At 40.5% G+C, this 16230-nt stretch overlaps 1 protein-coding gene across 2 annotated transcripts in view; it reads right to left on the bottom strand.

Annotated features, from left to right (window-relative positions):
* The window catches only part of actn1 (actinin, alpha 1), a 103187-nt gene that overhangs the window by 1132 nt on the left and 85825 nt on the right, over nt 1–16230 (bottom strand). The window contains exons 12-20 of one of the 2 annotated variants that reach the window (XM_041812578.1): nt 15271–15421; nt 14901–15009; nt 14349–14489; nt 12121–12303; nt 11364–11498; nt 10387–10566; nt 9045–9191; nt 4303–4383; nt 3549–3707 (exon numbers count right to left, since the gene is read on the bottom strand). In XM_041812578.1, coding sequence (XP_041668512.1) covers nt 3549–3707; nt 4303–4383; nt 9045–9191; nt 10387–10566; nt 11364–11498; nt 12121–12303; nt 14349–14489; nt 14901–15009; nt 15271–15421 — 1286 coding nt within the window. Of the gene's footprint in view, nt 1–3548; nt 3708–3955; nt 4022–4302; nt 4384–9044; nt 9192–10386; nt 10567–11363; nt 11499–12120; nt 12304–14348; nt 14490–14900; nt 15010–15270; nt 15422–16230 lie in introns of both variants that reach the window. The other variant, XM_041812579.1, reaches the window with a different exon arrangement.

The following is a 16230-nucleotide window of genomic DNA, read 5'->3' as shown; positions in this document are numbered from 1 at the left end:
TGCACCTCAGATCACCTCAATGCCAACAAGCTCCGACTGTTCAGGTCATTCCTGTTTTATTTCTGGGTTATTTCTTTGGTTTAAAACTTTCAGGAGATATCTGTGAAAGGCTGTTGGAGGCTGAGCCTGATTAGTAGCTGCACCTGCATACAGTTCAGAGCTTCAAGACCAGCTTGGATTTTTGGATACCACCCAGTTCTACCAAACTGTATCTTGTAATACAGAGATAAGGGTGGTCTAGTCCTGTTCCAGAAGAGTAGCATCACTCAGTCTCTGTCCAATGATCACTCTCTACTAGTATATACAGAGGCTGAATGCCACAGGTTCTAATCTGATGTGCAGCTTCTTCTCTCATTCCTCTCTCCCTGATTTTCTACCCCATCCACTATCCTTTCCAAATCAAGGTAAAGAGAGAGATCAGTAACCTAAACAGATAGCTGAAAGATTTCAGTTTTAACAAGCTGACTCTAAGGCAGTGATACTCAACGCGTGGCTCTTTTGTGATGATTTGTGGCTCTTTCATGTCTTTATTCTAAATATTTTTCCACCAAAAAACCTTAAAAAGGTAAACTTTGACCTCAGAAATTATCCATTGCAAGTTAAATTGAACAGTTTGTATGCCCAACTTCTGCAGTTGGCTTAATTTGTCAACCTTTATTTTTTTGTCTGTATGTTTCCATTGCTTTTATTTGAGTTTTTCCACTTTTTTGCATCTTTTAATCTGTTTTTACTGCTTTTAAAGCCATTTTTTGTCACTTCTTTTTGGCACTTTTCACCCATTTTTGTCATTTTTATACCATTTTGCCCTTTTTTTACCAGTTTTTGCCCTTTAACCAGCTTTTTGATGCTTGCAATTTTTACTCTTGTTTGCCAATTTTTGCAACTTTTTGCCTGTTTAAGCTGCCTTTTGCCATTGAATGTCACTTTTTTTTCAAAATTTTTCCCATTTTTGCCACTCTTTGCTGCTTTTTGCCAATTGTAGTCACTTTTCACTCATTTTTTGCCACATTTTTACTGCCTTTTGACTATTTTTTGCCACTTTTAACTAATTTATTTATCCATTTTGAGCAAGACAGTTCTTGGTATCTGAGCATGCAGATGAAAGTCAGAGTCTTTCTGTCTTTGGTCCTGCTGGTCTTACTAGTCTCCTGTGAGGCCTAGACGTTGCCTGATGGCCAGAGGTGCCACCTGGACCCCTTTATGAAAACTTCTTTCCAGCGCACCTTTGTGTACCACTGGTAAGACCATGTGTCTAACGCAGACATGCTCAGAGAGCAGTGATGGGAAAGGTCAGGAGATGGTTACAGGCACCTGGCACGCTTTCTAGCTCAGGACCCGATGTGCTGACCCAGATGCTGGGGGCGATTGTGTGCATCATAGAGGGGTCAGCTTGGAGGAAACCTGGGGCAGGCCTGGAGGATGGCCATCAGGAGGCCGGAGTACAGGACAAAGGCAGATCTGAAAACAGCCCTATTATGTTACTGTATCAATGTTTTATCTGCTTCCCTAAAAGCAGTGACGACCTGGCCATCTGGAATCTGGGCAAATGCCAGAAGGGCTGCCCAACTGTGCACCATGTGGAGCCCTCAGTATGGCTCATTATTCCACTGAAAAAATGCTAATAACACTTATTTTCTCATCACTGTTTTGACTTGAAAGGTTATGAATTGAGCCAGAAACATTTGGAGTGGTCTAAGTTTATGTTTTTATACAAATATTTTCTCTGCAATCCCCTTGTGGAAGCGAGGGTGAAAAGGTCGAGTGATGACAGAAATGAAGTCACATGTTTACACAGCAACGCTGAGCAAAAGAGGATGAATCAGGATTCTAGAGGACTAAAAGGAGGGGCACAGAGAAAACAAAGAAAGCTATGTTTGTGAGGAATCTGCCAAAATAACAGATTTATATTCCACACATGCCAGTGTAGCTTTCAACAGGGCTGCCTCAGCTACCAGTGCTAACAAACTGGTTTGTCATTACAAACTTTCCTGAAAAGATGGGTGAAAAACTGCTGTTAAACCTGTGTTTGTGCTAAAGGTTTCCATTCAGAGGAGCATCTCATGATCATCAGTGTCACTTCAGCAGCTCTAGGGATTATATTGTAGGTCGTTTGAGTGCCCTGTGTTGCACATTTCTCTATTCTAGTAGGGCAGGGGTCATCAAGTACATCTGCACAAGGACCGGATTTAGTCTCAACAGAAACTCTGGGGGCCGGACTTTCAAATACACAAAAATGAAAGAAATGGTTTATATTATTTCAGGCATTACCAGTGAGATCTATCCCTATTATCTATAAAGCAGCAGGCCACAAGGAGACAGGCCTGACAACAGAATAGGCCAGACCCCTTAAAATCACAGAGAATGTGCACTCCCCAGTTGTCATTTAGCACCAAAAATAACCAATTTTTGACACTTTTAACACTTTTTTGATACGTTTTGCCCCCTTTTGCCTCTTTAACACAATTTTTGAAAGATTTTACCCCTGTTTTGACCACTTTTCATGCATGTTTTAGCCCCTTTGTGACACTCATCAATTTTTGCCACCTTTCTTCTATTTTTGCCACTTTTAACCCCGTTTCATTACATTTTTTTCAACAATTTTTGCAACTTTAAAACCAATTTTTCCCACTTTTAACACATTGTTGATGCTTTTGGCCTCTTTAACCCAATGTTTAAAAGATTTTAACCCAATTTAAACCACTTTTCCTGCATGTTTTATTCCCTTTTTGACACTCTTATCAATTTTTGCCACTTTTCTAATTTTTCCACTTTTTAACCCCTTTTTATTACTTTTTCAACATTTTTTTGCAACTTTTAAACCAAATTTTTGCCACTTTTAACCCATTGTTTATACTTTTTGCTCATTGTTGCCTCTTTAAGAAAAATTTATAAAAGATTTTAACCCCCTTTAAACCACTTTCCCTGCATGTTTTATCCCCTTTGTGCCACTTTTTTTATCCATTTTTCCACTTTTTAACCCCTTTTCTTTACTTTCTTGTACTACTTTTTTGTCATTTGTAACCAATTTTTGATACCTTTTGTTCCTTTTTTCCTCTTTTACCATTTTTTGTCACATTTAACCTTTTTTCACCACTTTATCTGGTCATTTTTGCAGCACGTCTGCCAGCCTTAACCCTTTTTAAAATACTTACTAATAATGACAGTAAATCTCTGAAAAAAAACAGATCAAATGTTAAGTAATTCTAAAACTATTTCAATGTTAATTGTTTGTGGGATGGATTTAACAGCTGCAGACATTTAAAGCCAAAAGATACTCTTAAAATCTTTTTTTCCTCCTTTTCTGAATTTAATGATCTTTCAGGAGCCGGTCAGGAAACTTTTGGGGGGCCTGACGTGGCCCCTTGGCCGCCAGTTGATGATCAGTGTAGTAGGGTTTTTTATGCTAACAATTGAGCTGGTGTTGTTTTAAATGGTGGGGTCGGCCTGTTGCCAGTGCAGATTCTCCTTATTCACCAATTTGATGCACAAGACTCCCAACTCTGTTTCATTGTTGTTTTTGGCTGTGACACGAGAACACGTCACTCTACCTTATCGCCTGCCAGCACTTTGAAGGAGGCCATGACTTGGTCGGCGGTGTCCGTGTCGGCCGTCTCGCGGGACATGAAGTCGATGAAGGCCTGGAAGGTGACGATGCCCATCCGGTTTGGATCCACGATGCTCATGATGCGGGAAAACTCGTTCTCACCCTGAGGGCAACAGAGGCGAGCGTTAAAACTCCACAGGATCACATTTAAGTCAAGTTTCTATTGATTTAAAAATCAGAAGTGCAAAAATATTTATCTGCTTAATCATAAATCATAAAAACTTCCTAAATGAACCTTAATGGTGAATAAACTATCTTTAAAATCAAATATTAAACATGCAAACATTACCAGCCTGTCTCTTTAATAACACACAATCAGACATTTATACTTGAGGCGTGCTTAGGCTTTACCAGGTTGTAACCAATGGAGATAAGGCAGGTTTTGAAGTCTTCAGCATCCATGATTCCTGATCTCTTCTACAAGGTCAGACGAAACCAGGAGGAGAGGAAGGAGGAGGAGCAGGGATAGTGAAGGCAGAATCATTGAGACGGTAAAGGATGGAACAAAGAGGAGAATTTAGGCGGAAAAATCCACAGAGAGGACGTTGTAAAGTTTGGGGAGTTCACGTGGAAAGTTTAAGAAGTAGAATCAGAATTAAAGAAGGGGTTAAAGGGAAACAAGAGGAGGGGAAGTACAAAAGAAAACAAAAAGAGAAAAGTTAAACCTCTCACAGGGGGGTGGGGCTACAATGGAGTACCTGTGCATCGTTGGCGATATCGAAGCCCAGGCTGATCAGGCAGGCCTTGAACTCCTCGGCGCCCAGAGTGCCCGAGTGGTCCTGGGGGGGTGGGAGGCCAGTGCCAGGCGAGGCGTCGGAGGGGGCCACAGGCCATGCAGCAACACATACAGCCGTGTCAGTGACGGTGAAGGTAGGGGAGGAGGAGTGGGTGAGGTGGTGTTGGAGGTGGGGAGGGCGGAGGGAGTGCATCATGCACGGGGGAGGAAGAGGAGGTGATGGGTGGGTGGAGGGGTGTGGGGAGGGGGAGGGTGTTCATGCAGGAGACAGAGAAGAGAGAACACAGTGCACATTGATTAAGATGTGGCAGGTGAACACTCTGCTGGGTGAGGGCATTCACAGGCGTTAATGTGCAGTGAGCAGCCAGACTGCAGGGCCGTGTGCTCAGGTTACTCATGTCGTCACAGGATTAAACACTCTTCTACACAGGTACAATGTTCTCTTTAGGGTTCAATATTAATGCAAAACACCAAACTTCACACACTTAAAGCACTTAGACAATGTAGATTTAAAGTCCTGTCATCATCAGAGACTTTTAAACCAAACTAGTAAAAATCAATAAAATCAATCAGAGCTCCCAAAAGATTAATAGTTTTTAATCAGGATTAGCTGCAGACTAATCTCAATTAATCTCAACCCTTTTTAAAATTCCAGTATTTTGCATTTAAAACTGTGTGTCATTTTTGATTTCTGCACAGTCTTATAACATATTTGACTTCCTGTTTGGATACAGAACTGACTTTATCTGAAAGAAAATAAATAAATAAATAAAGAACTTAGGGTAAAGTGCATCCAGAAAAGTATTTAGACTCCCTTCACTTTTCACTTTGGTTATGTTGCAGCCTGATGCTGCAGGAAAAATAAAACATTATTCTCATTAAGCTACACTCAGTGCCCCATCATGAGAAAGGGACAACACAATTTTTGCCAATTTATTAAAAATTTAAAAAACAATCCTCTCCCATCTCCACACAGGATCTCTGGAGCTCAGTGCAGTGTTAAATTTGGCAGCTATTTTTAATTTTAGTCTTTAAATGAAATGCATTTTAGTTTTAGTCACATTTTAGTCATTTCTACCCTTTTTAGTTTTAGTTGATGAAAACTCAAAAACATTTTCGTCTAGCTTTAGTCCATAAAAAGTCCTCACATTTTAGTCTTTACTTTTAGTCCAATCATTTATTTTCTTGCATAAATCTGGTACCAAATCATGGTACTGTGTTCTCTGCACCCTGCCAAAGCTGGGGTCCCTGCTTTCTACAGCTGAGAGGCTGAATAGATACAGGTGCATTACATTTTGACAGATTTACCCACAGTGGAGAAATATCATGGATTTTGAATGTCTGACAAAAACTGCATTACATTTTAGTCTAGTTTTAATATCTTGATGAAAATTAAACTTACTTTTTGTCAGTTTTAGTCATCACAGATCTATTTTTGTTAGTCTTGGTCTAGTTTTTGTCATGGAAAAAAGGCTGTTGACAAACACTTTTAGTCTTAGTTTTGGTTGACGAATTAACACAGAGTCAGAGTGATCATCAGGTTCTTGGTCTCCTCTCCTACTAAGACCCTTCTCCCACGATTGCTTTGTTTGTCCAGACGACCAGCTCTAAGAAGAGTCCTGGTTGTGCCAAACATCTTTTATTTGAGAATTTTGGAGGCCACTGTTCAGTCAGCAGAAATGGTTTTGCAGCCTTCCCCAGATCCATGCCTGTCAACAGTTCCTTTGCCCTCATGGCTTGGTTTCTGCTCTGGTATCATCGTCAGCTGTGAGGCCTTCTATATAGAAGAGAATCACGTCCAATCAGGTTAATTTAGCACAGGTGGACTCCAGTCAAGGTGTGGAACCATCCCAGCAAAGATTCAGAGAAATAGGAGGAAACTGGGCTGAATTTACAGTGTTTTTGCAAATGCCATTTTTTATTTTAATTAACTGGCACAAATTTTAGAATTCTTTTTTTTTTTTTTTACTTTACATGATGGGGTACTGAGTGAAAGTTTATGAGAATAAAAATGTTTTTATTGTAGTTTCAGGCTGCAACATAACAAAATTAAAAAGTTAACTCTGGAAAAATGAATTTTTCATGGATTGAAAAGGAAACAAGGGAACGGTAAAACGATGAATTGTTGAAAAGACAAGGTGTAGATGGCACCTGTGAGTTCTTAAAGTGAAGACATTAACGAGCAGATCTAACTTATTTTACATCACTGTGGCTGCAGGGAGACGCTAACATGGCTAAACCAAAGTGTGCTAATTGGACAATACTGTGGCCAGCTAATTCATTGTATTAAGTCCCTTTAGTATGTTTTAATATCGATACCCATTTAAGGCGTGTCCCATGATCTCTCCCCACTCTATTGTCCCTGTTCCCAACTCTATCTACTGTCCTCCTTTATCAGTAAAGGCACAAAAACCCCAAAAATAAATCTTTAAAAAAATATGAATGTCTGTGAAAGACAGGGAGCAGAGGAGAGAGACAGTGATGTCTTCTGGTCCCTTAAGGTTTTTCTTATGTCCTGACCTGCAGCCTTACTTACAGCTCACTTAGGTACCTACATGATTTTTATTATTATTGATTAAGACAGAAATAATTCGTTCAAGCCATTAAGTAATTAAAAACAGACATACTGCCCAAATTATTTAAGATAAGGTTGCTGCTGCTGTGCAAGCAAACAACTGTAACAAAACGGCATTAAAAGGTGGATCTTAGTCTGCTTTTATTCAGGCTCTGGTGCGGTTTGATTGGAGGGAGAACATGAACCAACTCTGATCAAGCCAAACTGAACTTTTTTGGACTAAACCAGCTACTGTAGCCAGAGAGAATGCCTCAAATATTCTTTCTTCCTCTCATCAGGCTGTTGTTGGTATAAGAAAGATTACAAAAGTAATAACCATCCAGTATTTCCTTCACAAAGACCGTACCTAGGCGTCCCAGGTCCAGGTTCGATTCCTGTTGCCTACACCGGTCCTAACACTTATTGTTTCATTTCTTCACATGCAACCACAGATGTTTCACTAAGGCAATAAAGACAGGATTTTACTCGATTAAAATGAAGTTAAATTGTAGTAATAAACACTTCTTTTTCCCCTTATGCTTTAGATTAGTGTGCAGATCGATCCCCGTCTCTGAAAGCCTTAATCCTAATGAAAGATGAAAGAAAAGTCTGAGTTCAGGTCCGCTTCTTCTCCCTGAGCGCTCTGATTTTTAACCTGAGGTATCGATTAACGTTAGAGCAGCTCAGGAAAAATGCATGAGCTAATGGAGGAGTCAGAGGGAGAACTGAGGGGGGAGGAGGACGGGGAGCTAAATAAAAACTCATCCATAATTGGTGCTGTTCCTGACACGTTGAGGCTCAGTGTAAACACAGAGAGCTGGAGGTTGAAGGGGGGGCTTAGAGAGACAGCCTTCAATGGACAGAGGCTCTGCAGCTACCTATGGGCTCATATAACATCTATATTTATACTCTACCTGCTCTCTGTGTGTGGGTTTCATGTGATGCAGATGTTTTTGCATCAGCTCATTTAGGTTACGTTGATGTTTTAGTTGCTTTTTCTGAGTAGACTTTACTTTTGTGCAGTATTATGGATAACAGGTAATACATGATGTTTGTGCTTGCCTTTGTGTTCATTTTCTCTATATGGTCTGATGATTGTTGTTCGTCTTGTGTCGTATCATGTGGTATTTGTTAATGTTTCTTTCTAACTCTTCATTGGTGTAAACATGCTGAGTAGGCAGCCCTGATCTTCATCCTTGTTTTAATCTGATGAGGCTGAATCCAGCAGCATTTATCTGGTTAAATCTAAAAGCTGCTGAGCTTTAGTGTCACTGAGCTGGAAGTCCCTTTTCCACCAAGCAGACACACCTGATGCATCCAAACTTAGACTGAGCTCCAGACTTTAGGAGACATTTCTGTTAGCACACCCCAGGCAGCATGAAACGACGTATACAGGCGCTTCTCAAAAAATGAGAACATCATGAAAAAGTTCATTTTTTTGCTGTGATTTAATACAAAATTTAAACTTCCACATATTCTAGATTCCTGCATCTATGCTCATGTCATGGAGCGATCAGTCCGTGGTCCTGCTGGGGAGTTGTGAAGCCCAGGATCCTCTAAAAGCAGCCTTCAGCTCTGGATTGTTGAGTCTGGTGTCTCAGAGATCCTCTATGGGGTTCAGGTCAGACCAAAAAAAATGAACTTTTTCATGATATTCTAATTGTTTTAGATGCACCCGACATCCCAGACATGATTCACTCTCACCTTCACTTCTTCTCTTTGTTGATTCAGTCTAAATATTCAACAAGAAACTTGTGACTTTTCGAATGATTCAATCTATCCTCTAAGCTTCTTTAACACGGTCTACAGTTTGAATTAAATCATAATAATAAAGTTTTTTTATAGGTGACCTCTGTAGGTCTTCTTACTTGAATCTGTCCAAATGCAGACAAAGCAAAGCTGGCTGTTTTCACAGTTTCCTTCATTTATGCAGCCTTAGCTTCATCTGCTAAAGAAAGTCTTCTAAAACAAGAGAGATCATTTTAACTAAATGCCGACCTAATCTTTAGTTTGCACCCTTGTCTCCCGTCATAAGTTGTGTATCTACCACATGTCCAAACAGCTGACTGTAAACTAGCCGAGCACCGCCTACGACGGCTGCCCTCGCCTGCTGCCGTTTGTCTGCACGGTGACTCATTACGAGTACTGACCCTGTCGAAGTGGTTGAAGGAAGCCCGGAACTCATTGAGCTGCTCCTGGCTGATGCCTTTGGCGTCTCGCGTCAAGATCTGGTTCTCGATTTCATTGATGGTGCGGGCGATGGTGGTGAGTAGCTGCTCCCAGCCCACACGGATGTGCTGCAGAGGAGAGAGAGAGAGATAATGAGAGGGGGAGTTTAGGGAAGGATGAGGACAAGACGGGGAGGAGGAGAGTCTCAGCGGCAACGGTCTGAACTGGGCTTAAAGCTTTAATGTCCTGCATCTGTGTTTTATTGTTTGTTTTATTGTTTTTTAGTTTTTACTGTACAGCACTTTGGTCAGAATTCTGTTGTTTTTAAATGTGCTTTATAAATAAATTTGGAACGGATTGGAACGTCAATAAGGCGTCTTAAATTTTTAGATACAGCACAGCACTGAGGTTCAGGACAAATCTGAAGGCTCTAAGCCAGAGATACTCAACATGTGGCTCTAGAGTTACTATATTATTCCCACAGAAAACCTTAAAAAAGGGAAACTTTGACCTCAGAAATAATCCATTGCAAGTCACATTAATCAGTTTGTTTCCCACACTTAGGTTTAACTGTCAACCTTTATTTTTGGTCTGTATATTTCCATTGCCCTTATTTGCAATTTTTTGGCACTTTTAATCCATTTTTACTGCTTTAAGGCTACTTTTGTCAATTCTTGCCACTTTTTGCCACTATCATCCAGTTTTGGCCTAATTTCCCCCAGTTTTTGACTCTTTTATCCTGCTTTTTGATATTTTTTCCACTTTTCACTAATTTAAGCAGCCTTTTGCCATTTAAATGCCACTTTTTCCCCTAATTTTTGCCACTTTGCTGCTTTTCTGTCCATTCTCCTACCTTTCTCTGCCTTTTACCCATTTTAGTCACTTTTCACTCATTTTTTTGTCAGGTTTTGGCCATTTTGTGTCACTTTTCACCCAAACCTTGCCAGTTTCTGCCCTTTTTGCCATCTTTTTTTCCCCATTTTTGTCACTTTTCATCCAGGTTTTAGCATTTTATGCCTACTTTACCCGTTTTAGCTGCCTTTTGACCATTTTGCCCCATTCAACTTCTTTTTATTTCCACTTTAACCCATTCTTGCCACTTTTAGATTGTGGCTCTTGCAAAGTTATTTTTCAACAGTTTGGCTCTTTGGTTGTCCAGGGTTGAGTAACGCTGCTCTAAGCTATCACTGTTGTCTGTGTGATCGAGTCTGCTGGCTGAGTCACTGACCAAATCATTGACATATCTCTGTTCATAAGGCTACACCAAACCTGCCTCATCATACATAAGCAGAGAGGTCACTCTTTGAGCTCCCTCTGTCTCACCTCCATGGTGTAGTTGGTGTGCTTGTTGTCAAAGATGAGAGCTTCCTGAATGAGTTGGTGGTCTCCCTCCAGCTGGTCGATCTTTGGCTTGTAGTTGAAGATGCTTTTCTCGTACTGGCGGAGGTGCGTCAGTTGGTCCTCCAGGGTGCCATGCATCTCGATCGAGATGCGGCCAATTTCCTGCAGTGGCACACAAAAGCACAAGATTGAACATCTTACAAATGTGACTCTCTGCAAAGTCTAGAGCATGAAGAATTCAGAAGCCAGTGAATACTACAATGCCACTTTAGCTTCCAATTTGTATGACTGTTTTATGAAAGGCTCTGGACATTTAGCATGAATGTCAAATCAGGACTGATGTTCAGAGTTGTTAAACCAGCTGCTTCCTGGTTCCAGAGCCTTGCAGCTGGCACCTACGTCTACCAGAATGCATTGCAGCCTCTGCCCTTCCCTTCACGTCCTTTTGGCTGTAAATCTTGCAAAAAATCCTGTAGCCGGAGCACTACAAATATGACGTTTTTACTTAAAACCCACTGATCTTGTATTTTTAATAACATTTTCTGTTTGCAGCAAAGTTTTTCTGCTGGTTTGGAGACAAAAAAATCAAAGTTAATTTAGTTGAATTAATCTTAGACAGGAACTATGTCAAATAACAGCACTGTTGTAAGAAAAATATTTCAAACATAAGCCTTTAATTTCCTCTCATAAAAGTGACTCTAAGAGATAAAGATGGGGCTGAAATTTGATGAAATTTCCACTCAAAACCCTCTCTCTGGAGTCAGAGAGTTCAACTGTTTCTTATGAGCATGAATTTCTTCACAGAACTGAACCGTTTTGAGACCAAACCAAACTCAAAAATCTCCTCTAACCACACTCACAAACGGAATTACACACAGCCTGCCCTCGTCGGCCCACTGGCCTTGTTCTGAACTTGTCCCATGGTCATCTGACCACCAGATTTCTGCACACACACTGACCTCCATCTTGGTCTGGATCCAGGGTCCGATGACGTTGGCCTGGTTTGCAAACTGTCTGCGCAGACGCTCGTTGTTCTGCTGCCGGGCGTGCTCCTCTATTAGAGCCTGGTCACGCTGCGGCACCAGCTGCCTGACCTGCAGCGGGACGGAGACAAAAAAAACGGTTAGAGGACTGTAAAGTGGCTCTGATGATGCGGGATGGATGCATTTTATTCTGGACAGGGAGCTTTTTGTTTACCGTCTATTGTTCTCATTTTTTCTTTCTCATTTAACAGAATCACGATCATTTTCATGCTGGAAAATGAAACTCTTGTGCCTTAGATAAAGTGAAGTTTTGCACACGCAGTAACAGGTTTAATTCATGCAGACAGGCACATTTTATTTATGCTACTGTAAAATCCGGTGTAGATCAAAGCTTGCAAAGCTTGTATGAAAGAAACTTCTCCCCTAAAACAATAAAATGGCATGATCAAAAAACACAGAATGAAAACTTTTTAAATTTCTAATCTGTAAACATTTCAAATTTCCATCTCATGGAGGCTTTCTGGGCTAATTTAAGTTCTTAATACTTGTGTTAAAATATGTGCAATGAGGAGTATTTGCAGCTTGCTTAATAATATAAAAAGCACTGGTGAAAAAACCCAAATGATCATCTGTACTCTGCAGAGATGAAATTGCTGGACACCGTCCTTCCCTCCTTGTAGGAAGAAAACATCTGGACCTGTTTAATTCTGGTGTCATAGTTTGTCTCTCTCACCTTGTCCCATTTGGTGTTGATCTCCTGTGGGTTGATGGTGGTGTAGGGGTTGGTGCCGGCCATGTTCACGTGGTAGGTCTGCACGATCTTGGCGATCTCGTTGTGGATGCCGAGGATGGCCTGACGCTCTTTGTCGGCCTCGGGCAGCGTGGCTTTGAACTGCTCGTGGGCTGTGCTTAATCCCTGAGAGAGAGGAGACGCAGATTTAAATGTGAGAGTCTTTAATGGAAACACACAAAGCAGTGGAGAGCAGGAACAGCAGAGGTAGTAAAATCTGCCTAGAATCATTTCTAAATTAAAGACCTGTAAGAAAATTTTGACAGTTATATATTTTAGAGCTTGTTGTTCATCGCCTGCCCCAGGCTGGAGGTGGACTATCTGCTGACCTGGTGCAGTCAAAAAACACCTGGAGCTCAAAGCTCTAAAGACAGTGGAGATGGTTTTAGATTGCATAAGAACACTGCTGATCATGCCCCTGTGCTTATAACCCTCTATGACTGCCCAGTCTCCACTGTGGGCTCCTTCAGCCTCCTAGGGACCGTCATCACCCAGAACCTCATTGGGAGCTCAACATCAGCTCCCTCATCAAGGAAAACTGGCAGAGGATGTTCTTCCTGTAAAGTTAAAGAAATTCAACCTGAAAAGACGATGATGGTGCACTTCTACAGCGCCGTCCTCACATCATCAATAACCATCTAATACGCTGCAGCCACGGCGAAAGACAGGAGCAGGATGCAACGTATCATCTACTCTGCAGAGAAGGTGATTGGCTGCAACCATCTCTCCACGACCTGTACACCTCCAGGACTCTGAGGCGTGCCGGTAAAATTCCCTCTCCCCCTGGACACCAACTGAGCAGTACTCCGGCCCTCCCCTCACAGACTCACTGAGCCCCTGAACCAGCAGACAGAATAATGCAGGTCTTGAAAGACTTTATGTGTTACATTAATGCACACAGGACTTTCCTCTGTTTACAGCTGCACACTGTGTGTGTTTTATTCATTAAGAAAAACCGCACTATAACCTAATCAGGACTAAACCTGCACATCCGTACGGTTTCTCCTTTTGCACCTGTGTGCATAATCTTTGTGATGTTTTTATTTTATTAATACATTTTTATTTTGCTGCTATATTTTCTCTTTAACAATCAAACTTTCTAGCCCCTTAATATTTTTATCAGCCTCCAATTTTTAAAAAAATTCTTTCTGTTATTTGTTTTGCATCAAACACCGAGTCAAATTCTCTGTATGTAAAAATGCACATGGCAAAAACACCAGATTCTGATCCTTAAGCATGAAGGAGTAATAACATAAAAACATTTGCTCTAAATCAGCGATATTCAACAAGTGTCTCTTTTCTAATGATTTATGGCTCTTTTATGGCTCAATTTGAAATATTATTCCCACAGAAAACCTTAAAAAAGGGAAACATTGACCTTAGAAATAACCCATGCAAGTCACATCAATCAGTTTGTTTCCAACACTTTGATTTAATTGTCAACCTTTATTTTTGTTTGTATATTTCCAATGCTCTTATTTGCATTTTTTTGCCACTTTTAATCCATTTTTACTGCTTTGAGGCTACTTTTGTCACTTCTTTGTGCCCATTCTTGCCACTATTATCCAGTTCTTGCTCCATTTTTGCCAGTTATTAACTATTTTATCCTGCTTTTTGATATTTGTGCTACTTTTCACCCATTTAAGCAGCCTTTTGCCATTAAATGCCACTTTTCTTCCCTGATTTTTGCCACTCTTTGCTGCTTTTTACCCATTCTCCCACCTTTTGCTGCATTTTGCCCATTTTAGTCACCTTTCACTCATTTTATGTCATAATTTTCCACCTTTTCACCATATTTGCCACCTGCAACCAATTTTTATGTCACTTTTCACCCAAATATTGCTACTTTCTGCCCTTTTTGTCACCTTTTCTCTTCAGTTTTGTCATTTTTCACACAGTTTTTGGCATTTTATGCCTACTTTCCCCTTTTTCACCCTTTTTAGCCGCTTTTTGACCATTTTGCCTCGTTGAACTTATTTTTGTTGCCACTTTAACCCATTCTTTCCACTTTTAGATTGTGGCTCTTGCAAAAGTATTTTTCAACACTTTGGCTCATTGGTTGTCCAGGGTTGAATAACACTGCTCTAAATATAAGATATGTCTCAGTATTGCTGTTAAAATCTGCTTAAAGGGTCCAAATTATCTCATGTTTTGTTCCACTTTGTGCTCACCTGGATTTCCTCGATGGTGTGGACGATAAAGGTGTCCTGCAGGTCCTCCATGGCGCCCTCCATCCAGTTGTTGAACGGTGCCGCTCTTTTGGCAAACTCAAGGTACAGCTGGTCGATGGTTTCAAGAAGCTTCTCGGTTCTCTGTGAAACACAGAAAAACACAAGAGTGTGGGTTAAGGTGAGTCCTGCACAGGGTCAAAACATGAAAAAGGCATGAACAAAAGTTAAGAGAGGTCATGGGGTATTTCCAAACAGAGTTTAGAGATGAAAACTGGCTGAAAATCCTCATTGGCATGCACACTAGGAATTGAGTCAAGTTAATAAAAAAGCAGATAAATGATGCATTTAAATGAAAACTTAAAATGTATTAAAAGGTAAACAAAAAAAGGCAAATAGTTTAAAAAGATAGTATATAGACATTTATGTGTTGTCCTAGATGCCAAAGAAACAGACAGGACTAAAAACAGGAAGAATAAAGTGGTTGGTTGTATGATTTAGAAATGTGAGTCTTCATTAAGTGTCCTAATCTCTCTCTGAGTCTCTCTGTCTCACCTGTAAAGCCTCGCTGCGTTTCTGGGTCAGAGCGCCCAGGCAGTCCCACTGGTCACAGATCTTCTGGCAGCGAGCATTCACACTCGGGGAGTCGTAGTAGTCCAGCTCACTGAGGCACAAACACACCAGGGAACAAAAGAGGCTTTATGATCCACATCACAGCCATGTTCAGCTCACCGTTATTCCTGAAGCTACTTCTGTTTGCTGGTTTTTGTCTCATAAACGCCTTTAAATCCTGCTGTCTTTGTCATACTGAGTTTTCTGTGAAAAATGGTTTTGTAAACATCTAAAAAGGTTTGTCTAAATCAGTGGTGAAACATTTTTTGGTGTTTTAAAGGGACATTACTTAGAATTTTTGACTACTCTTTACTTTAACTCCTGTGCGATGGCAGCGATCTGCTCCACGCGGTCCTGATGTGCAGCCAGGTCGCTCTCGAAGGCCTCGTGTTTCTTCAGCAGGGCCTTGATCTCTGACAGAGAGGCCGTCTCATAGTCACGTTTCTGCAGCATATCCTCCTTACCTGCAGGGGGAGACACAGGAAATATTCCAGTGAAACTAAGGAATAAAAACTAAAGATTCCAAACATTGGACTAAAACTGTAAAAGAAGAGGATTTTAAAAGTTTATGGCTTCAATCTCAAATTTCAGCTCTTATTCAACAAAGCCTTATAATCACGTTTTAAATGAGACTGCGTTTATGGTAAAACAGAGCTGAAAGAGACTTGTTTTTAGGGCATATTTCATCAAGAGTCACTTTTGCTACCCAGATCTATTACCCAAATAAATATAAACTAGTACAGTACCTCAGCTAGTGTTAGCAAGGCAAGAAATAATTCAGCACCAATTATACTTCAAGAAACTTAACATGCTTCACACAGATAAAACACAGCAAGATTAATCACAAATAAGACAGCAAAATTTAAATTATCTTAAATATAATTCCAATAAGGATTAAATATATCACACTTAAACTGCGGAACACACTAAACACTCCTTCCTTCGCCCAAGTCATCTCAAAAGGTCGCTTTATCACACAAATTACAGAAAAACATAATTTTAAGTAAACTCATCGCTTGCATTTCTTTGGCCTCAAACCCTGGAGATTATTTCTGAATGGCTTATTAGCTCATAGCTTAGCATTTAAAAATCCCTTTTCTCCTCCCAAACTTGAGCATCCTGTCCAAATACGATCACTTCTAGTTCCAGAAAAACAAGATGGCTGCAGCAAAAAGTAAACAAATGATGGACAGCACGGCAGCCTATGATTTAAAATGCATCTGCACTTACATGTGTCTGTCTGAAATGCTTGTTAAGTGACTCAAAAATAAGA

This window comes from Cheilinus undulatus, linkage group 18 (assembly GCF_018320785.1).
Source record: "Cheilinus undulatus linkage group 18, ASM1832078v1, whole genome shotgun sequence".
NCBI classification, from domain to species: Eukaryota; Metazoa; Chordata; class Actinopteri; order Labriformes; family Labridae; genus Cheilinus; species Cheilinus undulatus.
This window is presented reverse-complemented; position numbering and strand designations above follow the sequence as displayed.